Below are 27,548 nucleotides of genomic sequence, written 5' to 3' on the forward strand. Positions count from 1 at the left end.
GGGGGGGCGGCGGGGCCTGGGGTAGGCCGTGTTTCCCAGCCCCGGCCTACCATTAGGGGTGTTAACGGACGCCGTGCTTGGTGGGGGTTGACCCCGTGATGGGGTTTTCAAGGAACATTAGCCATCTGGGGTGCCTTTATTGGTTCCCAGGATTATAGAGATGAGGGTTTGGCATCTCTGAGTTTCAGGTGTCCCACCTGACTGAGAAAACCTGAGAACAGAAGCTAGTTTCTCTTTTCTCGGCGCTCACAAGCCAAATAATTAAAGAGGCTGTTGAGGAAGAAATTTGTCAGCTGTCCTCAAATAGAAGGCAGTGTGTCACAGTGATTAAGAGCATGACACTTGTCAGCATACAAACCTCGGTTTGAGAACAGCTCCGACATTATTAGCCAGATGGCCCTGGGAGGATGCTGGCGCTCTCTGGACCACAGCCGTACCATCTACGAGTTGATCCATTAGCGGATGGTTCGTAACATACTCAGCTCAGTGTCTGCCCTATAGTGCATGCCCAGTAAATGTTAGCTCTTATTGTTACTATGACTTTCTCGTTATTCAGATGATTGAAGGGGGGTAATCATGAAGACAAGATACACTAGTCACCCTCATTCTGGGTGGTTTGAAGGGAACCGGGACCATGAGTTGGAACTTCCCACCATCAAGTCGTTTTCTCTTTGGTTCTTTTCTCTCCCTGCCCCTGAGTTTGTTAGACTCGAATTATAGTTTCCTTCTCTCTCTACTCACGAAGCACAAATGTCTCTACCTCACCTTGCAGAATTCTACAATTCCGTCTCTATAAAAAAAAATTCAAGGAGACTTTGAGGCCTTACGACGTGAAGGATGTGATTGAGCAGTATTCTGCAGGACATCTCGACATGCTCTCCAGGATCAAGTACCTCCAGACAAGGTAAGACAGTGGCTTCTGGAGGAATGATGCTCTCTTGACCACTAAGGAGTCAAAGCCAGATGAGCCCAGACCTTAGGGTGAAAGGCCTTCGGAAATGATCCAGAATGCCGGGGAGAAAGTTTAAGAACAAAAACGTTCATCGAGCACTGTGTACGTCAAGGCCGACAAGCACCAAACAGGCCGTGAAGAAGCTCTGTGACATTGACCTTGGCCAAGGTCAACACCCCAATCGGTCCTGGTGGAGAGAAGGCGTATGTCTGGCTAGCCCCTGACTATTATACTTTGGATGTTGCCAACAAGATTGAGGTGATATCAATTTGCCCAATTCTAAATACAAATTGTTCACTATATTGGAAATGTTTGAGTGTTATTTCTAATAGTGAAAATATGGAAACACATCAATGCCCAAATAATAATTGCCACCATTTTTGTTGAACACCTACACCTATGTGCCTAATCCTTTGTAACCTCATAAGGTATTGCATTGGGTGTCCTTTTCCTGATGACAGAACCAAAGCTCAAAGGGCAATGGAGTTACCCAAGATTAATCAGTGGCAGAGCTGGAAGTCACACGAGATCCAACTGGCTACACAACTCCTGTTCTGTCTGACACACCACACTCCACTTCCCCAATTATATAAGTACCGATTAAGAAAAAAATGGTGTCTGCTCTCATTAAAAAGTTATGCAACCATCAAATGACATTTAGAAAATGTATAGGACGAGATTAAAAACTTATGTCCTCTTTCAATATATATATGCACAATATGATTACGAATAATAGTCGGACATATATACATATGCTTAAGTATATACAAATGGTTATGTTGATACATATTCTCTGCATCGATCTTATGACACTAATAATATATACATACAATATGATTACAAAAACACATGCACATACATTTACTCAGAAATATATACATGTACTCCCCATAGGGAACCTACAGAAAAGGACTACGTCTTCCGCCAAAGGATTACAGTGGCTGTACCGAGAGAGAGAGTCCATATGTGATTTTTTTTTTCCGGTTTTTAAATTTATCAAATCTTTAATGAATTGTAAAAATATTCTTTTAATAAGAAAAACCATTTTATTTGTGTGTGTGTGTTTCCTAATGTTACTTAACGTAGATGTTACAGTAACAATAATATGTTAATATTTTTTACAACTTCAGTCAATATTCACGTACGTTATTTTATTTTAATTTTTAAATTTTATTTAAATCCAAGTTAGTTAAAATATAGTGTAATAATGATTTCAGGATAGAATTTAGTGAAAACCATTTTAAAAAACTGAAGGACAATATGATGTCAAGGCATAGAACTGACATCATGAAACCAAAGCCCTGTAGGAGGCTCGCTCCCTGGCCTTTGTAAGATTTCCAGTGGACACAAGTCCAGTCCTGCTGGGACCTTAGGTTTCTCATCTGAATAATGTTTCTCTGCCGTAGTGTCCTGCAGAATTAACAGGACCATCAGATTGAATGAGTTGGAAGTTAACGATGATGTTGGGTTGGAGGAACGCTTATCTGTGACCTTGCTTAATCCATACCTGGGACATCGACCGTGACTTCCTAGCATAGTGGCGGGCACACAGTCAGTGCTCAATGCCTGCTTCACGAATAGATTTGCGAATGAGTTCTGAGCCTAACATGCTGCTATTTCTGCAAATATGGCTCCCTGAGAGATGGAGGGAGCCTGGCGTCTAGGACAACACCAGATCAAAATACTGGCCCGTCTTTTTATTTTCTTTTAACGTTTATTTATTTTTGAGAGAGAGAGAGAGAGCGAGCATGGGAGGGGTAAAGAGAGAGGGAGACAGAGGATACGAAACAGGCTCTGAGCTGTCAGCAGAGAGCCCAGTGTAGGGCTCGAACTCAAGGACAGTGGGATCATGACCTGAGCCAAAGTGGGTCGCTTAACCGACTGAACCACCCAGGAGCCCCAGAAATATTGGCCCATCTTAACGCACGCAGTGTAGACCTTCACACTGCTGTTGCTTTCAGTATTTATAGGCACAAGTATTCCAAAGAGTCATGGCTGGAGGTTGACCACCTGGGTAGCCAACTGCATATCCCCAGCCATGCTGATATGTGACCAGAGAGAAAAGAAGGGCGATTGAGTACATGGTGGTGTCAGCGGAGGAGTGCGTGGCCTTTGTGGTCCTGGGCCTGTGATGAACCTTCGAGGTCACTCCCACACCCGTCCCAGTCCCACAGGGCTGTGGGGACATTTGTCTCCATTTGTGTTCGGAGTGAAATGGATGGGGAGCCAGTGCCTCATGCAGAAATGGAAGTGAGGTGCAGGGCGGGTGTGGATCCGTCCCTCCAATGGCCAGGAAGCCTGCAGAATAGCAGAGATGTGCACGGCTGAACACGAAGCCTAGGGTTTGTCAAGAAAACTCGCTAGTCAGATGTTTGAGGAAAGAATGAAAGACCTGGAAGACCAGGCAGGCTTGTAGCACACGTTTCCTATAGGAGCTAACAGGATGTGACCCTCACCCTCTCTCTGTGGTTGAGCTGCCTGTCTCCCCTGGGATGGGGAGATACCCTCATATCGCTGGACCAAATAATAATAATAATAGTAATAATATATGGGAATTAAAAATTCTCTCTCTCCTTCGCTCCCGCTTTCTCCCTCTTCCCCTACCCCCCCTTTCCTTTCTCTTGTATATTTCAAACCTTGCCTGACTAAAGAGAGAATAGAAGGAGTTGTTCTCCTGTCTTTACCTGTAATGCTCTTTGTAATGTAATCCCCTCCTTGTGTGTCTCTTCCAGAATAGACATGATTTTCACCCCTGGACCTCCGTCTACCCCAAAACACAAGAAGTCTCAGAGAGGGGCAGCGTTCACCTACCCATCCCAGCAATCTCCCAGGTGGGGCGCGGAGACGTGGACTGACCAGCGGCGTGGCCCATCCCCATCCCCACATCTCAGCTCGCTCCCTTCATGGTTGGGTGGGGTGGCCATTCCCCTCAGGAAAGTGAAGAAAAGAGCTTGAAGCCTCTTCTGTCCGGCTTATGGCCATTTGTGAGGTTTCTGTAACAAAAGACTGCCCGCCCCTCTTCCCAGACCACGTGGGGGACACTCCCTTCCACGGTTAATGAAAATGAACATAATAATGTCTGTGTTATAAAATAAGATGAGGCCTGTGAGTTTATTGGAATGGGAAGAATAGCTCGTGTGGGCAGAGTTGAGGCGTTCTTTCTCCGGTCAGCCTTTGGCTTTGCCTACATAGTCGGCCCTGTGTTGACCGATCCCAGTACCAGAGAAGGCAATCAGATGTGCGGCCTCTCGCCACATCATCGCGGGCAGAGCGTGTCCGTCAGCAGGGAAGTTCTGCTCATCCCACACAAAGTGTTTGGAAATGTTCCTTGCACAGGTCCCGAGGAACCGGGAGCAGTCCCGTCGGAAGGCCAACGCCCGAATGTACACCTTCTTTACTCCCAGAGGGCTTCAAAGCAGGGAACATAAATGAGTGAAGGGAGTCAGGCTTAAGAGCTCACACACACCTTATAACAACCAGGCTCCTTATTAGAAATGAAGCAAGAGTGTAAGAGTGATGATGGAAGGCATCTGACCTTCAGATGTCCTGGGGATAGAATAAGGGAGTGTGGGCCCTGACAACCTAGAGGGCACTTGCCGTCACCAAAGGAGGTCATTGTCACTCCGATCTGCTGTGCTAATGTCAGGAATCAATATCCTCTGTTTCCGGATAGTCTAATTTGTCAGGAAGAGCCCATTATCCAGATGTCACGTGAACTTTCTTATTTTTGAAATGGCTGAAATGTCTTAAAACTTTTTGAGCCAAGGAAAACACTAGTGGGCTAGAATTAGCACGTGGGCCCCGAGTTTCTGATGTCTGCTTTAATTCAAGACCACTCAGCCGGAGACAGGCCAGGAATGTAGCAGGAGTGAGTAGCTTATGAGAGAGAAAACCAGCTACCTACAAAGTGCCTGATGCAATGGTTTTGAGCAACAGCCGGGCTCCCTGAAGATTCTCTTCTACATAGATCGTAACCCACACCGGCATGGAGCCCGTGCGAGGCACATCTCAACCCCTTCTCCGCCAGCATCCATTTTTGCATCGTTCTCCAGATTCAGCATCTGTAACAGAGGAGATATTGATACCCACTGTATAGGATTTCAGAGAGTGAACAACCCCACCCCACCCACCCTACCCCACACCCCTTGGAGTAGAAGCTCTCCGCCATAGTCCAACGCTAAAAGCCAAAGAAAGGACTATAATTTAAAGGCACTGAACCCTCAAGGCTCAGTTAGCTGATGTATTAACTTTGACCCAAAGCCTCCTAAGACAGCTTTGTATTTGGCTTCAGATAATTGCTGCAGAGAAAGTTAAGATACCAGTGCTGCAGGCAGGAAAATGCTAGCCTTTCTTGACTCACATGTGCCTCCAGAGTTGAGCGGGCCTCTTCCAGACTGCATCAGCATGAGCATGGGAACGATAGCTCCAGGGACCATGGTCCGCTCTGCTGAGACAGCCTGGCAAAGCAAAGACAGATACAACAATCTTACAGACTCGTTGGCTCTTTCCTAGGAATGAGCCGTACGTAGCCAGAACATCCACATCAGAAATCGAAGACCAAAGCATGATGGGGAAGTTTGTGAAAGTTGAAAGACAGGTAGGTCTTTCCTTTTCCTTACCAAAAAAAAAAAGCATATAAAATTTATTTTCAAATGTCATTTTTTTCTTCCATCGGGAGATACGATGGTTGAGTATCTGGGTATCTACCATTGAGAAGAAGGATGTGGAAATTAAATCGTGATTTGGCACTTACTGGCTCGGTGTCACATGCAAGTTCATTGTGCCAAGCCTCAGTTTCCTCACCTGTAAAATGGGGATTCTAACACCTCATAAGGTTGCTATGAGGATTGAATGAGTTGGTACATGCGAATTACGTAGACAAGTGGCCAACGTACGATAGACACTCAGCAAATATTGCTGCTGTTCCCACGTGCCTCACGGTGCTCCCTTAAGAAATGATAGTTCCCTTCCCCACATGTCCTGGGTCCCTAATTCTTCCCTCAGAGTCCGGGTCAGTGTGTGGTCCCTGCGAGGAGGCCTGGAGCAGGGTGGGCTGTGGGTGGGTTCGGTCAGGGCAGAAAGAAAAGCCATTCGCGCCCAGCTCACCTCTCATTTCCGCAGCAAAGGGCTTATATTAGAGTGTAGTCCATTCAAATGCACATCAGATAAATGGCACTGTCAGCTCCCGCTAGGGTCCCCACCAACCTTCTTATTTTATTCATCACCCCAAATTGGATCTGCTCAAGAGAGGCAAGAGGAAACTTGAATGATTATTCCTTCCTGGCATTTCAAGAATATCATTTTTCATTTAAAGATTTTAATTTATAATCTCAGCTCTCCCATTTATCGCCCCTGTGACCTTTGACAAGCTCCTTCCTCTCTCGGGGCCTCTGTTTCCTCACCTGTAGAAGAGAGGTAATCCCAGTCTTAGGGATTGTGGTGAAACCCCTCCTAGGGTTGTGGTGAAATGAGATGAGTTAACAACTCGAACGGGCACCAAGCAGATCAGATACCTACTAACTGCTCTGAGTCTTAGTTGCCAGGAAGGCTTGGATGCCGTCTCGACCCCTACCTGGTTCCGTGCTTCCTGGCGGGGGTCGTGAGTCATCGGGGAGAGAACGTCACCCGTGCCTACACGCACATGCACATGGGACACACACAAAGACAGAGCCGGTTCCCAGTTTTGCGGGTAGGAGCAGATACAGCTTACCTCAGGGCGGCTCACGTGCCAAGGCCCCTGCATGGACCCTCAGCTCTGGGGGGCACAGCCCTTGCCACTGACTGCCCTCGTATCTCTGTTAACACCGCACGGAGGAAGAACGGACACTCAAACCCACGTGCTTCTGTCGAAGCGAATGTTTGCAAATCAAGAACTCCCTCTCCTTGACCCCACTGTCAGCAGCAAGGCCACCTGCTCCTCGGGTAAAACTTGTCCTCGGGTCACTTCTCTGGTTCCAGCCTTCCCTTCCCGGAAAGCCCCCGTCAGGTGGGTTCTAGGTTAGCGGTAACGGCTGCTCGGGGCTCAGAGTCAGGAAGCGCGAAATAATTAGCTGTGGTTAAGATTATGATTCGCAGGAACCCTCTCGCTTTCCAAAAAGTAGACGCCGTGGTTTTTTCCTCCCGCCTGGGAACGGGTCCCCCCACAGCCCTGCAAAGGCAGTGATTCCCAGGTCCGTGTGTTTTTCAGGTTCGTGACATGGGAAAGAAACTGGACTTCCTCGTGGATATGCACACGCAGCACATGGAGAGGCTGCAGGTGCACGTCACGGAGTACTACCCGACCAAGGGCGCCTCCTCGCCGGCCGACGTGGAGAAGATGGAGGACAACCGAGGTTCTGATTTGAAGACCATCGTCTGCAACTATTCGGAGACGGGCCCCCCCGAGGCCCCCTACAGCTTCCACCAGGTGCCCATTGACAAAGTCGGCCCCTACGGGTTTTCTGCCCATGACCCAGTGACCCTTCCCCGAGGAGGACCCAGTGCGGGAAAGGTCCAGGCGACGCTTTCCTCCTCGGCAACGACGTATGCCAAAAGGCCCACCGTCCTGCCTGTCTTGACTCTTCTCGACTCCCGAGTGAGCTGTCACTCCCAGGCTGAACTGCATGGCCCCTGCTCGGACCGGGTCTCCCCTCGGCAGAGACGGAGCATCACGCGGGACAGTGACACGCCCCTGTCCCTGATGTCGGTCAACCACGAGGAGCTGGAGAGGTCTCCGAGTGGCTTCAGCATCTCCCAAGACAGAGACGACTACGTGTTTGGCCCCAACGGGGGGTCGAGCTGGATGAGGGAGAAACGTTACCTCGCCGAGGGTGAGACAGACACGGACACGGACCCCTTCACACCCAGTGGCTCCCTGCCTCTGTCATCCACAGGGGACGGGATTTCTGATTCCGTATGGACCCCTCCCAACAAGCCCATTTAAAAGGGGTCAGGGGCTGCGTCCTCCTTGTAATGTAGACACACGTAGTACGGCTCACTTGCTCTCACAGCCGACACTTAGCAGTGAGACCACCAGTGGCTGCGTGAAACACATGCATGTGCGCGGCGGCCTCCCGCCGGGCAGGGCCTTCTTCCTCCCCAGGTCACCACAGGGAAGCCGCTTCCTTTTCAGCATGGTTTGCATGACTTTACAATATATAAATGGTACCGCTAATCTCTTCTAGGATACACATTTCTCTGCTGTTCTTACTTTAAATCATGATCGGACCAGTACGGGGAGAAATTATCGACGAGCCGTGCTACTTGTCCGTTTGGGTTTTGGTTTGGTAAGCGGGGAATGTAGTTTAAGTTATTTCTCGAACCACTGCCCCTTTGTGTAAAACAGTTCGGTGATTAACTGTTTCCTACGGCAAGCAACTAGTTTGCTCAGCAAAAATGCATTGCGTGTCAGTGAGGTGGCCGACCGAGCTAAAACGCTAGGAAAGGAACAAGGCAGTCATCGCCTATCCAAAAGCAAGAATTTTAAAAATTACCTGATTAAGGAAAAACTAGCAAAACCATCTCAAAGCTCTCAAAGGGACCTCACCTGGTCTGCCATTGTCTGGTATCATGCCTCGGTTTCCTCATCTGTGGTAATCCCAAGTGTAGCATTTCAAGTGAGTTATGAATTGACGGGGAGAAAATACACACACACACACACTCACACACAAGTTCAAATCGTGTCCAATTTATGTAGCCAAAGATAATGAAATGTATCAGAAGTAGGGTGCCCCTCTGGGCAGGAGCTAAGTTCAGTGCCTTCAAAATGAGGTTTCAACTCCCATGCCTCCCCCTGATACTTGTACAAAATATCCATCTCAGATGAAAATTAGAAACCAGAAATTATCTGGTCCAAGTTCTCCTTTGTAAAAATGAGAAACCTTTGACTCCTGTAGAGACAAGCCGGGGTCGGTCCATCGTCCCCTGGAGATCCGGGACTCCAAGCCCAGTCAGCTGACTCGTTCCATGCCCTGGTCTCCTCCTTTCACGCCACTCTGCCCTTTATACGATGGGATCCAGAAATTGTGCCAAGATACCTGTCCTCCATGTCGTGTGGCAGGCGCCTACAACACAATTTCCTCGGCAAGAGGGGGCTGTTTGCTTTTATTGCAAAATGTGCTTGCCTGACGCATTGCATTTAGGATCCAGAAACACACACACACATACACACACACACACACACACACACACACACACACTACAAGCAAGCTTCAACATTTACTAATATGCAAAAGGGCAAAATTTTCAGAATCATCCAACTCTACTCCTCCAGATTTTTTAAACCACACGTAGCCGTAAGATTAGCCAAAGTGAGAACAGAGCCCCTGAGAGCACTGCCCTCGTGGATGAGTATTCCATATTAAGCACAAGCCCTCCTGTGGCCTCTTACGAGATGTCACTACTCTCTGAAACACTTTGATGGAGAAAGGTTTCTGTTAGGCTTGGGCTGGGTTAGCTAAATGACTAGGCCACAGTATCACTGTCTCGCTGTTATCCCACATCTAAGTGCTGGTTGTGGGTGGTTACCATGGTGACCATCAAGCGGATCAAAAGGGCCTAACCATCTACATGCATATTCCACTGTGGCAGATACCTGGTTGATGGTTTCATTGTGACCTGATGCAGGACTCTTGTAGTGTGTTAGGAGGCAGAACTAGTTTCTCAGAGACGGGCTCCTTTCGACCCCCATGTCAACAGCTACTGTGCAAAAGGCTCAGAGTACAATAATAATGAAGGTTTGGTCCCTGACGTTAGCAGGGCACAACCAAAGCCTGCAGTCTTTGGCCCAGGGCAGGCATTGTCAGAGGTAGGTGACATTTACATGGAGTATCTCACAGAGAGGTATTGACGTTGAGGTCCGAGGTGGGAAAGACACAGGAATGAGCACACACTTCGGATATGAACCTCCTCCCCTATGGTGCACCATTTGACCTTCTAACAATCTGAAGGGCAAAGGGAATGGGACACAGGCATGAAAGTGCCATTGGAGTTAATGACCTAAGAAACCCAATGCCCCTTCCTTAAGGTTTGGTTCTTGCTTCTGACCTTCCTGGAATCTTTTACTACAAATGATTGAGCTTCTATCATCTAACATATTACTATGGTTTTCTTTATGTACATGAGTTATTTGAAACAAACGAAAAAACTGGAGAATGAATCAAAGCCTCCACATAGGCACCAATTATTTTTACCTACCTTATGAATATTCTTGCAGAAGCGACTGGCCTCAGTACCTTACAAATACATGCATTCGCCAGGAACTCAACGGAGTCCTCAGCAGGATAAGTGAAACTTTCTCATCCTCAAGCTAAAAATAGTTACCATGGATCCAAAGTCAGAGGACCGCCTTGGGTTCTTTTAAAAAACCTACAAAGGATAAGAGCTTGTATTATCTCTTAAACCACAGGAGGACAGCCTAGCTTCCCCTGCTGGATCATAAGGCCAGGATGACAGAGATTGGGTTTGTGTCAATTATCATCATGTCTCCAACATGTAGTAAGCTGTCATTATCAGTGTAGACAAAGACAAAACACATTTTTCATGAAAGACTAAATGGTAAGACTTTTTAAAAGCTATTCTTTCCCATCTAAAAGAAAAAAAAAAAGAAAAATGATCTTCTGGAATTTGCTGCTTGGATATCCCTTAAAAAAAAAAAAAAGTCATCCCAGAAAAGCAAGCCGAATCTGTTCAAGTTATCTGCTCATGAACAACATCATCATCGTGGCTGGCATTGATGAAGCAGATATTCAAGGTGTAGAGTTGAACTTAAGTTATGGGGAGAAACAACGTGTGCTTCCACAAAGATCTTTTTGTCAGACAAAAGAACAGCATGATGGAAAAATCCAACAGAACAGGCTAATAACGTGGCCCAAGATTATTCTACTTCAGATTTACCAGTGGTCCCGAAGCTTGCAGGAAAACTACAATAGTTTTAGCAGAATACCATGAAATTGTGACAAATTAATTCCATTATAAAAACTGGGAATTATTTCCTCGAGTGGAACCATAATCCCATTATAGGTATTCAGTCTCTCTGTGTCACACTATGATATATGAACACTTCAAGAGGTCATTTTTTAGCAGAATCAAAATGAATGAGATCAATCTATCTTCCAAATGTCAGGTGAGAGGTGATCCTGTCAGGCTGAGAAGAAAGCAGTTGAGATCAAGTGTGCGTTTTGACCATCAAACACCAGCACACAAGCAAACACGAAAAGTTTAAGAAAAAAAATTGTGAGAGGCAAAGGAAAAAAAAACCATCAAACTGAGAAAGTTCTATTCACTGACTATTCTTTTTCTGGGGACTAAGAGCTTGGACTTCTTAGATATAACATGGATATAATAAAGCTCTAGTTTCAATGAAAACATCAGAAAACACCAAGATATACAATAGTTCAAAATGAGCTAATTAGTCAGCAGTGAATGCATTATGCCTTGCCATCTTTGTGCAAGGCAGTTCCTAGACACTAAGTTGAAAGAATAATTACTTGTAGAAAATCCCAATATAATAAGATATACTCAAATTTGCAAGACCATTCTCCTAAATCCATGCCACTCTACCAAGAAGGTAATAAAAACATTCATTTGTTTACCCATTTACAAGATTTACTAAGCACCGCCGTCTGCTAGACACTGTGCAACATACTGGAAATTCAGAGTTAAGAAAACCACAGTTCCTGCCACCGAAGAGCTAGGAATCTGGTGGCCTCTAATATTGGAGGTCTCTACAAATTATGTCTACCAGGAATGGAAAGTATCTGATTTTATCCCCGAAGACATCTGCACAGATAGGAACACTTCCTCACGTGGAATCGGTGGGAGATTGAGCATGGAGGAAAGTAAAAGCACGAATTCTCCATCAAAATGATAACGATACCATCAGTTCAGGGAAGACTGAGTGGTTGAATGAGGACTTTGAGTTTGGGTCCAATGCACCGGGCTTTACAGCTCCAGATAAACTACGTACAAAAGAAGTTCTAGACTGAGAACGTTCTTGGGAAAAAACTAGCTTTCTCCTCCTCTCCAGATCCCTACAATGATTGAGTCCAGGCAAGAAGCTGGGCTACCTCCATTCCATTATGTTGACCAAGAGAGACTTGTACTAGCCAAGACATATATTTCAAGAGAAAAGTGTCACTCTGCCAGTGGGACTCTGCTAATCAAATTCTCCTGAAGTGAGTGAGAGAAGAAATTTGTTCAGTGGTCTAAGTTGACTTCACTTTGGGCAGTACTGACAAGCATATCCCCAGCTTCTCCCAGAAGGTGCCACGTAGCTGGCCTTTGTTTTCTGTGAATATGCTTCCAAGGCACGTAGGACCATATGGATTTCCTTTGCTTTCTGAACCCCAGGCATCCTTAAGAATTTGCCTCGTGTCCTCACTTGTCCTTGGAGGCTTGCTTATTTGAAGATGAACTTTTTCAAAGAGTAGAAGTCCTTTCTTGGCATCCAAATCACCCAAAGTGTTTATGTTACTGATATTACACTACTCGAAACTGAGCTAAAAGTTCCCTAAACAAGGCAGCAGGTACCACTTCTCTGATGCCCAGATTAGAACATGTTAAGAACCAGGCTATCTCTATAGCTTTCATGGCTTGGGAAACCAGCAGTGGAAATCTCAAACAGATATAAAGGATCTAGAGATGACCTGGATGAAAATTTGAATCTCAGGACACTCAAAAGTGTTTGACTTTCCTGGTCTGTTTTGATGTTCAAATGAGACAATCGAGATATATATATATATATTTAAAGCCCCTAGTACAGTGATGGCTGGGGACTCTTACACATGTGCTTTTTTTAATACTGTAAATGGACGCCATTGCCTCAGTCTTTGGTATTATTTATGAATTCTAAATTTACCCCAAGAAATCCTTTTTAGAAAAAGAGTGGTGGAGATACAATCCCTATTCAGGCACTTTTGCAATGGCTTTCTTTCTTTCTTTTTTTTTTTTAAGTACATCTCTACCAATGAAATGAGGAAAGACAGGAATGTTGGAATGAAGGTGGCAGGACTGTTGGGTTGCGGTTGATTGGGTTGTGGCAGTTCCCTTGGACACACAATACCACCTGTTGGACCATTCTCTTAAAGGATGATCTCTAGGAGGCAATGCCAAGTAGCAGGGATAATTAAATATGAAGGAACTAGTGGCTGCAATGAGGAAAGTTAACCAAGCCATGATGTCTGTCAGACAGCACCCTAGCAATGAATGGAGAACTTCCAGAGGAAAGGGTTCAAGCTCGCTCAAACTCGCCCTGGGGGGATTTGTTCCCAACCTCTAACAACCTCAACTTTGTTATCCCTGTAGGAAAAGTGTGACCAGTAGGTTGCTTTATTATAATAGATGCAGGGAGATACAATTTCATAGATTCTTGATGCTCAGAGCAAGAAGAGTCCTTGATCATCAAGAACAACCACTTCTCTGCTCAGATCAGGAAGTAGAGGCTCAGAGTAAAGGGAGTCACACTAGTCACTCCGTGGCTGAGTAAGTGATTGGGCAGCAGAGTGAATCAAGAACCCAGGTCTCCTAACTCCTGGTCCAGATATCAGAGATCAGATACGGACGGTAAGTAACAACCGAGAAGAAAACATTATAGGTGGGCCCAGAAGATGAATGAGAACTTCCTGGCCCATTCCGGAAACTGCTAAACCAGATGCATTGATTGGAACTCATTCCTGTCTCTGGAATATGATTGATCTCATGCCTTGAAAGATGACAACGTTTCTTCTCCCAAGATCCTGCTGACTCTCAGAAGGCCTGGCAAAACCCACGGCTGCTGTGGGCAGTTGAGAAAAGGGATAAAGAATAGCCTCATGGCCATGCAAGCACTCTCCTTCACTTCTCTGGCCTCGACAACTCTGTCCCCTCCTTGTCCTGCTAAGCCTGGACTGGTTCTATTCTTTGGCCCCCTCCCCTGGACTCATTCAGCTCCAGAGCCATCACCCAAGTTGTATCCTCATCCAGAAGCCAATTTAACAGGATTCTTCCTTGGGAAAAAAAAATCTGTGTTCTTGATTTTAGGAAATGGGATGTGATTTCTTTGGGGATCAGTATGACCCCAAGTCATTAGTTCTACTAAGGTATCCCTTTGCAGTGGGATCTCTGTCTCCTGCTTTGTCTCAGAACATGCCCATGTTGGCCGGATCACAACTGGCACTCTAGGGTTGTCACTAAAAGTTGCAAAGAAGCAGACAGGATCCAACTTAAGACACCTTATGTTTGTGTAACTGGGAAATTATTTTAGAAAGTAAACAGGCCTCTGTTGGCTCAAATGAGGATTAACATAGTTGGTTTCCACTTATGTAGTGCTTGGGATAGATTTGCCAGAATTTGGTAGGCCTCCCGATAGCCCTTGCTAGACCCCGTAAATAGACGTCCAGGTCTCCTGAGTCAGACTGAACCAGAAATTTCTAAGACAAAGTCAGAATGATGGCAGTAATTTTAGACCGTCATTCTACCTGTCTTCTTAGCCTCTAAATAGCCCTGTTCTGTGGTTTAAATAAGTTTCAGGGGGAAATAAGTCAAAAATGGGCTCTATGTAAGAATAACCTGAGTGTGACTTATAATTAAGCAGTCAAAAGCCTGGCCTAATGCTTAGGAATATCTTTGTAATTCCTCTTATATTTGTCAAATGGACTATAATCTGATGCCTAAGAGGAGTGAAAAATGGGAACGTGTTTTCTTCCAGTGTTCCGTTCTCTCCTTCTGCCCACAAGACGGGTCAAGGAAAGGGAGAGAAACTTACCCAAACTGTCTTTCTGAGTTGCATGTGATGTGATGGTCTCTCTCTTGACTTCTGCGGTCCTCACCACAACCCCATGTAGGCGGTGTTATTGTCTCCCTCGTATAGTCGTATAGTCGAGAGAACTGAGGCTGGGGGCAGGGGGTGGGGGTGGGGGATACGTTGCCAAAGGTCACTCATTATAGAAGTGCTGGGTTTGTAACCAAAGCTCATGTACCTTCAAAATTCATGCCTCCCCCTACTGAATCTCCTACATCAATGGAAATGCTCCCACATCATGCCCTGGGGTCCCCTACCAAGACTTGCCCTCCTATATCCAGTTGACTTTGTAGTAAAACAATCAGACCCATTGATTCCCTAGATAGAGTAGTGATCCCTGTGTCAGCTGTTCCACTTGGCTGTTCAGTGGGTCCTGCCTATTCCTTTGAGTGGGCTCACAACCCAGCTGTTAGTGGCAGAAAATAATGCCACATTAATTCTTCACCTCGTCCATGGTGGAATCCATTAGTTCTTGGAGCTTGGGGTGGCTGCAGATAATCCCACAAGTGCCCCTTGTTCTCTGCCCCCAAGCATCTCCTGTCTTTGTTTCATCCAAACAAACTCAAATGTCCTTCCTGCCTCTGGTCTTTTATCTCTAGGCTATAACTTTATTTCAGGGCTTTGAAATCCTGCAGAAACAGGTGAGTCTGCAAAAACATTCTTTGGGAGGCCAAACTCTCAGAACAGTTGTGTTTCTCTTCCTCAATATTCAAAAGATCACAGGTCCCGGTGGAAGTCAACCTGATCTGGTAATTGGGCCCCTGCCCTCCTCTGAATACTTTTTCAGGTGAAGAGGGAGCCGCTCCACCCTCCACATTCCTTGAGGGTTAAGAATTCACGTGCGAGGACAACCTCCAAGATTGGTGGCAGCCAATTTTCAAGTGTCAGAGATTTTGCTGTTGGGGACACGAGGCAGGCTCTGCCCCATCTCAAAAGTCACCTTAGTAAGATGGGTCCACTTCATCAGATTTGTCAGTCATTTCCTGTTTTAAAGAGAAAAATGCTCTCTACGTTGCTTTCAGTGGGATATGCTTTTCTTCCTTTTTTTTTTTTTTCTTTCTAACATAGCAGTGATGGAAAACACAAATCTCTGCAGAGTAGATCGAGACTTCCAATGACATGAATCCATTGTATTTGATTTTGGATTGTATTTTCTTTAACCCCCTTTAATGGCATAAAATTCTGGTGCCTTGCTCCCTGAATTTGTCTCCATGCTACAAGCAGGCTTTCTTCACATTCTGGCTTACACGGGAACACAACTATTCCACAAGTGGCCTTTAGTGCTCTTTATAATATGATTTCCTGTAATTTTTAAACTGTATGTGTAATTTCTATTCTGGCTCTGGCCAATATTTGAACAACTTTAATCGGTTGATTTCCATATATATTATGCAAACACTTCTTACCTGATTTTTTATGTTCTATCTTAAAACAGATACTGCACCACTTATTAATAAATAGACATTTCAATGGTCATGGGACAGAGTGTTATTTGCCCCATTGGCAACATGGAGTGACAACACAGTCTGTTGTCGGTTGTGGGAAGGCGGGTAAAAGAGGAGACATGAGCATATCTGTAAATGTGAGGAAAGAAACAATTGAGAGGGCGAGGATAAAGACTCAAGAAAGAAACTATGATGGAGGCAAGAGTGATGTGGATTACTCTTGGACCCATAACGTGTGAATCACACTCCCCAGAAACAACCACTATTGTTTCTGGAGGTAACAAAGGCCTTCGAAAGGCTGGAGGTACAGCGTTTCGTAAAATATTATCCCACCTTCACAGTTTTTAGACCTGATCGCTCCCACTTTATAGATGAGGAACTCAAAGCTCAGAAACATAAAAAGACCTGGTCAAGGTCAGACCCCAAGAAGTGGAACATTAGGAATAAGTCATAAGTGGAATAAGTCACAAGTAGAACCCAAGACCACCCACCCCCAAGCGTTGTGCTACTTCCTTTGTAGAGGCTTCACCTCCTACCCCATGTGGGAGGAAGAACAAATGGATGGCTCAGAGAGACTGTGAGTGAGGTGGGAGGAAGTCAGGAAAGCACACATCAGTTTGCCTCTCTCTGTTGTCAGTTAGTAGGAAGGGAAGTTTTCTCATGAGAATAGAGTTGGAGTGGGGAACCCTGGGGGGTTACTGAACCTTTTGATGCCTAAGTTCATCATCTGGAAAGTGGGAAGTTTGAACTGATATCTACAGAGAACTCAGCAAGGGAGATAGCACGTAACAAATGTGCAATGAGTGACAGTCAAAAGCTGTACCCACATACCAGGTTGCCTGAATTTGGGTTTCCAGAAGAATAGAAACAAGATGGTGGGTTCAGGGAGTTTATTTGGAAAGTGATCCCAGGAAACACCACTGAGAGAGCGGGGAGAGTGGAAAAGGGAGGGAGAAAAGCCAATAAAGGAAAAACTAATCCTTCAGGTAACTGGGCTCAATTCTATCAGGAACCCCATAAGAACCATGTGAAATGTACCAAAGGATTATTCCACCTTGAGACAGGAATCTGGGGCGTTCATCCACTGACTCCCATTCTTCCTTGGTTGAGGGTTGCCCCTGGGGTGTTAAATCTCCTACTCTGTCAGGTTTCCCTATGCTACAGATGAGCAAGCTCCAAAATGCCAAAGCTCTAAGGCAGTAGAGTGGAGAGACATGGCCAGTGGAGATGTCAGCATGTTGCAACCTGTCTACCACAACTACAAGTGAACTCAGAGGTGGGCAGAGGGGACACCAGGTGGGGTGACAGAAGCACCTGGTACATAAGCCCACTTGAAAACACTACATGCACAAAGGTAAGGTCGACTGCCACAATTTAGTCTGTAAGCCAAAGGACAAATTTGACCCACACTGGACAAGCCGGTCATGGCGCCCATGACCATGATCCATTGTTAAAATGGTGCCTGTAGCCTCCAGGAACCAGGGTAGGTAGCCGCTCTTCTGCTAGAAGGTCATCGTGCTGCAAAGTCCACATCAGTCATCAGAAATGCCTGTGGCTGACTTTGCGGTTATGAGAAGAGTATCTACTCTACAGCAATGTATTTCCCTCCCAGCAAAGTTTACCCACCTCTGGCAACTGTATGACAGAGAAAGAGCATGAAAATGATATCCCTGAGAAAGTCTCTTTCCGTCTGCACAAAGGGAGCAGCAGCCCATTCACAGCCCACTATCCCAGATACTCCTGGGACCCAGTGGCTCCCGCTCCCTGAAGTCGTGTAAGGTGTCTCCCCTGAGAAAAGTCCAATTGTCCTTGTATCCTGCCTCCACATCAGTTTATCTTCTGGTCCTGGGCAGATCAGTGTCAGAGCAGTGGAGAGCAAGGGAGTCAGCAGAACAAAGAGGAGTGAGAAATGAAATAAGAGAGGCAAAAGGCAGGTCATGAATGGCCTCGTGGGCCATTATAAGGGCATTTGCTTTCATACGGAGTCAGATGAGAAGTCCCTGCAGGACTTTGAGTAAAGCAGTGACTAGACCTGATTTATGCCCAATTCTCTGGGCACTATATTGAGAACCCACTAACAGTAGCAGGGGCAGAAGCAGGGAGATTAATCAGAAGCCACACTGCATTAGCAATAATCCAGGTGAGAGCTCAGGCCAGAGCAGCAGGGCTGGAGGTGGTGAGAAGTGTTTACAATCTGGGTATGTTTGAAGGGTCGAGAAGGCAAGTTCTGCCGATGAACGGAACGCGAGGTGTGAGAGAAAGAGAAGAATCCAGGACGGGTATAAAATTTTTCATTGAGCACCTGGAAGAATCAAGGTGTCACTAACTGAGCTGGGAGTAGATTAGGGGAGGGGCACGTTTTGCAATAAGGACATGAATTTGACTTTTTACCTGTTAAATTTGAGATGCATGTGGGGCATCTAGTGGAAATCCTTTGTACGTAGTTGAGTGTGTAGTTAAGGAGATCCTTTGAGGTTGAGTCGGCGTCTCTATCATCTATCAATTGATCGATTCAACAACATGTAGATAACATGAGACAAGATGACATCCCCAAGTGAGCAAGTACAGAGAGGAAAAAGAAGACATCCAAGGACTGGGCCGTGCAACATCCAGAGGTCGGGGAGGTGAGGGGAGTCCAGCAAAGGAGGCTGAGCAGGACTTGAGCTAGAAGAAAACCAGGAAGGTGTGGCGCTAGGGAGGCCAAGTGCAGACCTGGTCCCGAAGAGCAGGGTCGAGTGGTGGCCCCAGGTGCTAGCGAGAAGCTGAGTAACAAGAGGAGTTGGCGGTGTGGAGGTCATAGTGACCTTGACAAGGTCAGTCCTGCTGGGATGCTGGTCTGATACCTGATTGGAGGGGCCTTGAGAGGGAGGAGAGGAGGGGGCCCTGGAGCAGAGAGGGCCCATGGTGCCCATTTTAGGTGCACAGTTCCGTGTGCCCAGTTCTTTCACAGTGTTGTGCAGCCATCACCCCATCCGTCTCCGGAACACTCGCATCTTGTAAAACGGAAACTCTGTCCCCATTAAACAGGTGCTCCCCACGCCCCTTCCCCCAGTTCCCACAACCACCATTCTACTTTCTGTCTCCATGATTTTGACTAATCTAGGGACCTCGTGTTAGTACAACCATACGGCATTTGTCTTTTTTGTACTGTGTTTTTAAGTATCTGAAAATGAGGCTCAAAGAGGCTAAGCGATTTACTACGGCCACACAGCTAGCAAATCACAGAAGCAGGACCAGGGCTGTGGCTTTTTTTCTCACCCAGAAGTGTTATTATGGTTAGCCCAGTAGGTATGTCTCCCGGGGATCAACGAAATGCACAGAAATGCATTCTTTCTAGGACAGTAATGGTAAGAATTATCAAATGTCCGCTAAGAACCAGGTACTGTAAGCTCTTGCTTTGTGACCATTCGGTCATGATAACCCTCTGCAGAGGCCACTGCTGTGATCTCCATTTCACCGTGAGATGACATGATGAGAACAGTGACTTTGAGGTAACTGATCTCCCCAAACTGAAATGTGAAGTCCTGGAGCGCAGAGATCTCAACTCTCTCCCTCTCTCTTAGTCAGAGCTGTGTCCCAGCACCCTGACCAGGTGAAAGGAGTCTCCTGTGTTACTCCTGTAGACAGGATTTGGCCTTGCCCCTCTCCCACGTCTCCACATCTCTGTGCAGCTACTTCCTCTGGCCATCACAGCAGCAGCAAATGGAGGCTCCTCGGATGTGCAAATTCTCTGGCCCCAGCCAGACCAGACTCTGAAGCTCTGGGGTTGAGCCCAGCAATCTGGGCTTTAACAAGCCCTCCAGAAGATTCTAATACACATGATCCAGTCTGAGAATCACTGGTCTACCCGGGTCATCAGCTCTGAGATACTTATCCTGCACATATCATTTAAAATCCTGGCCCTTCAGAAGATTCCCTTGATTCACTTTAGATCAGGGGTGGTGGCCCTTTCTGGAACCGTCACACTTTTCTGTGTCCCTAGTCATACTGCACCATCCATGACTCACAGACAGTGAGCTCCCTGGGGGCAAGGACCAAGAACTGTCCGCTGTTGTGTCCACAGTCCTTAGCACAACACCTGCCTTGAGGAAGAGCTCGCAAAGCTTGAGTGAGAAAGGGTAAATCCAAGGAGTCTCTTCCAAACATCTACATTCCAGGAATCGTTTGAGATGCAGATTGAAGGGGGCAGAGTAATGAATGAAAGGTGGTAGACCCAGAAAATAAAAAGGCTATTAAGAGGAGTCCTCTAGGAGCCAGATGAAAAACCAAGGGCAGAAAAACAAACATTCATTCACTTAGTTGTCAAACCTGTGCTGATTGTCACATCTCTGTCAAACTCCATGGTGGTGGCTTGAAGTACAAGGGGATTTGCCCTGAAGGCGGACACAGCCTACTGAGGGGGACAGACAAGCAAAGAGATCACCCCAGCACAGCAGGATAAGACAAATACTAATACAATCCCCTTAATGGGAGGGGTGGGAATCCGACAATGCTTCCTAGAGAAGGAGATGTCTGAAATGAAGATAAAAAGGACAAGGTGAAGTTCGGGGTGTGGGTAGATGAAGGGAGAAAATAGCAGCCAAAGACCTGTTTTCTCAGTGTTCATTTATTTTGAGAGAGAGAGAGAGAGAGAGAGAGAGAGAGTGGGGGAGGGACAGAGACAGAGGGAGACAGAGAATCCCAAGCAGGCTCTGCACTGTCCGTGCAGAGTCTGACACAGGGCTTGAACTCACAAACTGTGAGATCATGACCTGAGCCAAAACCAAGAATCGGTCGCGTCACCAACTGAGCCACCCAGGCACCCCAAGACCTATTTTAAAAGCATGAATTAGATCATGTCTCTCTTTTGCTTCAACTCTCCCAGAGCTGCTTCCAGCAGCTAAATTAAATCCCAAGCCCTTACCCTGGCCGGCAGGGCTTCCTAATTCTCTAGCAACATCTCCTGCCTCTCTCCCTTGCTCCTGGCATTCCAGCGAGAGGGAGGCGCGAGGAAAGGCCCATGGAAAGGAGATCAGCGAGGACACGGTTTGAATAGGAACCCCAGGCTTCCTGCTCTTGATGGAGCAGAAAGCGTGAGGTCAAGGGTGGCAAAAAATAGGGTAGGGAGGGGACCAGTGTCTGATCATGGGGAACGCTGTGTGGGTTAGCCTGGCGCACCCGGGGTTCATCTGAGAGGGGATGAGGTGCCATTGAAGGCGGTCACGGTCAGTTTTGTGGTCTGGAAAAATCACTTGATTTCGACAGTGGTATCATCCAACATGGTAGTCACCAGCCATGTGTGGCTACTGAGCACGTAAAATATGACTAGTCCAAATTGAGGTGCACTGGAAGTGCAAAATACACACCAGCTTTTGAAAACCTAGTGCAAAAAAAAACTCAATAATTTTTAATATCGATTTTAGCATTGAGATACTAGTTTAGATATACCGTGCTAACTAAAACACATTCTTTTTTTTCTTTCTTTTTTTTTAAATTTTTTTAACGTTTATTTATTTTTGAGACAGAGAGAGACAGAGCATGAACAGGGGAGGGGCAGAGAGAGAGGGAGACACAGAATCTGAAACAGACTCCAGGCTTTGAGCTGTCAGCAGAGAGCCCGACGCGGGGCTCGAACTCACGGACCGTGAGATCATGACCTGAGCCGAAGCCGGATGCCTAACCGACTGAGCCACCCAGGTGCCCCTAAAACACATTCTTAAAATTAATCTCACCTGATTCTTGTTTGCTTTTTAAATGTGGCTACTAGAAGACTTTAAATTGCATGTGTAGTTTGCATTACCTTTCTACTAGACAGAAATGTAGACGATGGATGAAGAAGGAGAAAGACCAGTTAGGAGATTTTATCAAAGGTCTAGCTGAACAATTGATTTATTCATTCATTCAAGAACTATTTATGTCAAGCATTGCACTAGCCCCTGTAACGTGGTAGTGAATATGGCAGAGAAGGGCCCTGATCTCCTGAACCTGACATCTCTGGCAGGGAAACGGACCATAGAGAATCAAGCCGATAAATAAACAGAATAATTAGGATTTATAATGATAATGCAGAGTAATTACAATAGCATCCTTTGGTGAGGCACCCGATTGTAGGCAATATTTACACTGATAATTGAAGGAGAGGAAAGAGCCAGTCCTCAGAGAGGGCCAGGGAAGAGCATTCCAATCAGAGGAAATAGCCAGTGCAAAGTTCTTGGGGCTGTCACTCCGAGGCTATGAACAAGGGAAAAAGTGCTGGGTGATTGTAGCTAAAGACTTAGGAAGAGGGCATCTGTGTGAGCCCTTGTGGGCCAGGGGAAGGAGGTAATTTTATCCTAGGTATCTCTAATCACATATTTAATGATTTATCACTACTCACATATTTATTATCCTATTGATATGAAATGTCCAGAAAAGGCAAATCTACAGGAATGAAAAGTAGATGGTTGCCTGCAGCTGGGGTCGGGGTGGGAGGATTAGCTGTAAATGGGCACAAAGACTCTTCCTGGAGGGACAAAAATTGACTAGAAGCCACTGAATTGTACACTGAAAATGGGTGGATTTTAGTAGTATTTGTGAGAAATAAGCCCACCAGACCAATCAAAGGAAGGATGCGGAGCCTCGGGGGACAGCGAAGCAAGGCTTTAATCAATGTTCTTGCAACAGCAAGTGTCTGATGGACAGGCTCACCCTCGGCAGTTACAGCAGACAATTTATCTCCTAGCATGAAGTCCTGCCCCTGGTTCCTCATTGGCTGAGTACTATAGAGGTAAGTCCCGCCCCTGGTTCCTCATTGGCTGGGTACTATAGAGGTTACAGCCTTACCCCTACATCATGTAAAGCAAAAAGTAGTCTGATTGGAACAAATGTACATTGCCTCAGGCGACACAGAGACTTTCAGTCCCTCCTCCCTTTGTTCTTTGGCGCATGCTCATTGCGAAGCCCGCAAAAATAAGCCTGAGAAATAGAGAGGGGAAGAAAACCAGGAAGGGAGGTGTCTGAGGGTTTGGGACTCCATTGCAGGGACTGGGGCTGGTACATATTTCCAATAGGTTGCAAACCTACTGTTAATTAGACAGCATAGCTTTTATTTGGTATTTCTGAAAATGAGTCGTCTCTCTTACGTCTCACAGTATGTAAATTTTACCTCAGCAAAGTTATTTAAAACAAGATCTCTCTGGATGATATAAGGGAAATCCATTCAGGGAAGCACGGGTGCTAGCAGGGTGACAAGTTCATGGGAATTCCAACGGCTCAGATAAGAAAAATCAACCTTGAACTTGGGTGATAAAAATAGAGCTGCCAAGGTTTCTATAAAGGGCAACATAGTCAGTATTTCGGGCTTTGTGGCCCGTGTTTCTCCGCCACAACTCCTCAACTCTCTCCTTTTAGCACAAACACAGCCCCGGAGAGTATATAAATGAATAAACGTCACCTTGTGTCAATAAAACTTTATTTGTGCATACTGAAATGTGAACTTCGTATCCTTTTTACATGTCATGAAATACTCCTCTTCCTTTTGTTTTTCTTTTTCAACCATTTAAAACTGTGAAACCAGGGTGCCTGTTGGGCTCAGTCGGTTAAGCTCCTGACTTTGGCTCCGCTCACGATCTTGCAGTTTGGGAGTTCAAGCCCTGCATCGGGAACTCTCTCTACTGTCAGCACAGAGCCCGCCTCAGATCCTCTGTCCCGCCCTGTCTCTGCCCCTCCCCACCCCGCCCCTCTCTCTTTCTCAAAACTGAGTGAACAGGTAAAAATTTTTAAAGAAAATAAAACTGTAAAACCATCTTAGGCCTGATTAAAAAAACATGAAGTGAGTGGGCCAGGCTTGTCTGCCCTGCTCTGGGCACCAGCTGCAATCAACAAGCGGTCCCAGCCATTTCTTCAGAGACTTCCGCTGGCCCGCATGCCAGGGGACGCTTGGCAAACAGACCTTTACAACCAGGAGGGAAAATCATCACCTAGTGATCCTGTTCTGCTCCTTCAGTACGCGTAATTACTGTCAGAAGAGGCTTCCTGTCCCCCGCTCAATCGGTGCATTGTCATTGTCATTCTGCTCACGGAGTCTATTCAGCCCTGAGCAGAGGCTTTTTTTTTCTAACGGGGTTGATTCTGTTTCACCGCCCTGAGTTTTTGGCAGGATTATTATTTCTTTTCTTTTTTTTTCCTGAAGGATTTAAAGCAAAGTTATCAAGCCTTTCCCCACCCCCCCATCCTGTGTATCTTTCAGTAAGAACTCATATAAACCCCACAGCTCTGGCTTAGCTGTTAATCTTTCTGGCTGCTTAAAATCTTTGAAGTCATTTATCCCACTCAGGAGACAGGTAAGTCATATATTGTAGATATTTTTAAACCCTCCGGCTTCCTCTCTTTCCCGGAGCATGAAGCCAGATAAGGAATGCATCTGCTATAATTCCCAAGCTCTGGGCTCCTGGTTGCTGAATGATAGGAGAGAAGTTTCTATCACCCAATCTCTACATTGCACTTATGCTAAGACTCCGCCCCTTGATCACAGTCCCTTTCTGGTTTCTTTCCCTTAAGCTATTGATTAGAATCTTAGTGCAGTCATCAGCTGTAAGGATGGCTTGTCCTCACATCTGTGATAAAGGAAACGTAATCTTTAATCCAAAAAATTGGAATGGGGTTAAATGAATGCTCTAAAAAAGCGCTGGGAGCAAAGCAAAGCAACGGCTACAAATTATACTTTCTTAGCCAGTGGCCCAACCAATCACAGGCTTTGGTGGAGACGCAGACCTGGGGTTCCTGTCCTGGCCCTTCGGCCGCCTTCTGCTGGGTCAGGTGCTTGTCCGAGCCTCGCTCTCCTCAAACTATAAGAAGAACAATCAAGGCTGCTTCAAGGACTAGTGAGCGACCGTGTGTAAAAGTCCTAGCCTATCAGATAGTCAACAAACAGGAGATTCTTCCCTCCTTTTTCTGCATTAATTGTCCTTTTTTAATTTTTTTAAACTTTTTCAATGTTTATTTATTTTGAGAGAGAGAGAGAGAGAGAAGGGGCAGAGAGAGAGAATCCCAAGCAGGCTCCACGCTGTCAGCGCAGAGCCCGACCTGGGTCTCGATCCCATGAACTGTGAGATCATGACCTGAGCTGAAACCAAGAGTCAGACGCTCAGTCGACTGAGCCATCTGGGCGCCCCCCTGCATTAACTGTTCTTGAAGAGGCAGGACCTCGCCCTTCAGTGTCCTCCTCCCGGGCCTTGGAGCTGACTGCCTGAGCGCGAAGCCAGCTGTCACTCAGCAGTGGAAGGACCCTGGGCAAGTTATCCGACACCTAAGCCTCTGGGTCCTCCTCAGGAAGAGGGAACTGATACTTGCCTGGAAGGTTGCTGAGCGAGCGGACCATAATGTGTTGAGACCCGTTAGCTCTCACCGTGGCTGGCCCGAACGGGATAGGACTTCTGTGCGAGTCTTCACCTCTTCCCTGGGCCTTGCGATTATTCTGTATCGGACTGGGCGTCTTTTTGCCGCAAAGTAGAGCGACAAAGGTAGGTTTACCCGGCCGGCCAAACTAACCGTGGTGGATCTGTGATCCTTGTTAATTGGAAGCAACGTGATGTTTAATTAAAGCCCCAGCAGCTTTGATCCCTCCGTTTACATCCAAAACGCAGACATATCGCGAATTCACTTGACGAGACTCTCGGGCAGATTCTTGGCTCACTGGGCACGAGGGCACTTCACAGTCCTTCTCTCAAGAGCATGACTGGATTTCTAACCGCTTCCGCCCACCAGAGCACTTTGAAACGATCGGTTCTGTTTTTTTTTTTTTTTTTTATAACATCCGGCCTTTTGTGGCACACAGAGATGGTATTTGGAAGGGAGGAGGGTGCAGTGGAACGTGGTGAAAAAGGAAACAGACTTTTTTTTAAGTTTATGTACGTATTTTGAGACAGAGAGCATGCACATGCATGAATGGGGAAGGGGCAGAGAGAGAGAGAGAGGGAGGGAGAGAGAATCCCAAGCAGGTGCCACGCTGTCAGCCCAAAGCCTGATGTGGGGCTGGAACTCACGAACCCTAAGATCGTGACCTGAGCCGAAATCAAGAGTCGGACACTTAACCCACGGAGCCACCCAGGTGCCCCAAAGAAACAGACTTTGGTATCTGAGAGACTGTGGTTCTCTCGCTTAGGAGCTGTGGGACCACGAGCAGGGGCTTCTGCCTCTGATCCCTGGTACGATGGGAATATCGGTGTCTCTCCCACGGGATGCTTGAGGAGGTAAAATAACAGAAACAATGCCCCAAAATGGAGGTTCCATAGATTATACTGTCGGAGAGGGAAAAAAAAAAAAATCTTTGCTCTACCCTCTTAGGTTCAGTGACTGGGGCCATGCAAATTGAACAGACCACGGGAGAAGGTTTGTGTCATATGCATATGGCGGGCCTCACAGAAATGAAACGAAAACCACAGAGGTGGTTGGGCCCTGGGGCTTACATATCATTTCGACCGAAGGATGATAAGTTTGTGGGGAGGTGACCAGGAAAGGAAGAGAGCTTTGAGCTCCCAGGGCGCTGAATGGTGGGAAGGCAAAAATATGGGGAAGCAGATGGAGATAAGGATTATTCTACTGGAGATCGTTGATGCAGACCCATCTTGCTGTGACTTTCCGACCTTCCGTTGTCTTCACGGCCCTAAAACCCCAGGCAGGGGAGATTCATAACAGTCCTCGTTTTCAGAAGTTTCTGCACTTAGCCAGGTAAGGGAGGCTCTGGGGAGGCTTGTAGCTGTGGCCTTCGTGGCATATTTGGGGGCAGCGTATTCTGATCCTTGTCAGTACATTATTACCGTTGTCCTATCGTTACCGGATGAGTTTTCTGCCAACGTCACTGAAGAGACGATGATTCGTGAACAACCGTCCCATTAGGGCCATGAGGAAAGCACAGAAACAATAACTTAGTTTCAGGGTAAACTTTCGGCTATCGGATCCAGTCTTCGTAAGATGTAACCTTGAGGATCGTATCTCTAACCGAATGGGGAATACTGTCTCTCTTGTTCGCCACTGGAGTGCCGATATCTTTATTGCTTCTCTGTGTTAAACACTACGTGGTACTTGCTCTGTGCCCGACGCTGTTCACTGTATTTTACAAATAGCATGCGTTAGTCCTCCTGAGAGCGTTGGGTGAGGACACTGAGTCACTGAGGAAAGGTTCAGTGACTTGCCCAGCTAGCAAACGGCAGAGCCTGGAAGCCGACGCAGGCTGGCAGGCTCCAGGGTCCGTGCTGGTGACACCAATGCCATGCACTCTGCAAATATTTTCGAGTGAATGAAGGTTGAGGGATTGACCCAGACAGCACTACTCAATAGCCGACTTAAGATTAAAATCATGTCTCTCTGACCTACACCCAGCTCCTCCCCAGGGTGTCCCACCATGGCCCACGCTCCCAAGGAGGAGTCAAGGGAAGCT

General features: G+C 46.5%; 1 protein-coding gene across 1 annotated transcript in view; it reads left to right on the top strand.

Moving 5' to 3' along the window:
• KCNQ3 (potassium voltage-gated channel subfamily Q member 3) overlaps positions 1-8,640 on the top strand; it is a 49,870-nt gene extending 41,230 nt beyond the window's left edge. The window contains exons 11-14 of the mRNA XM_049632900.1: positions 773-904; positions 3,685-3,783; positions 5,465-5,549; positions 7,140-8,640. Of these exons, the coding sequence (XP_049488857.1) occupies positions 773-904; positions 3,685-3,783; positions 5,465-5,549; positions 7,140-7,874 (1,051 nt within the window). The 3' untranslated portion in view covers positions 7,875-8,640. The remainder of the gene's footprint in view (positions 1-772; positions 905-3,684; positions 3,784-5,464; positions 5,550-7,139) is intronic.
• Positions 8,641-27,548: the final 18,908 nt, after the last annotated feature.

Source organism: Panthera uncia, chromosome F2 (genome assembly GCF_023721935.1).
Source record: "Panthera uncia isolate 11264 chromosome F2, Puncia_PCG_1.0, whole genome shotgun sequence".
In the NCBI taxonomy this organism is placed as follows: Eukaryota; Metazoa; Chordata; class Mammalia; order Carnivora; family Felidae; genus Panthera; species Panthera uncia.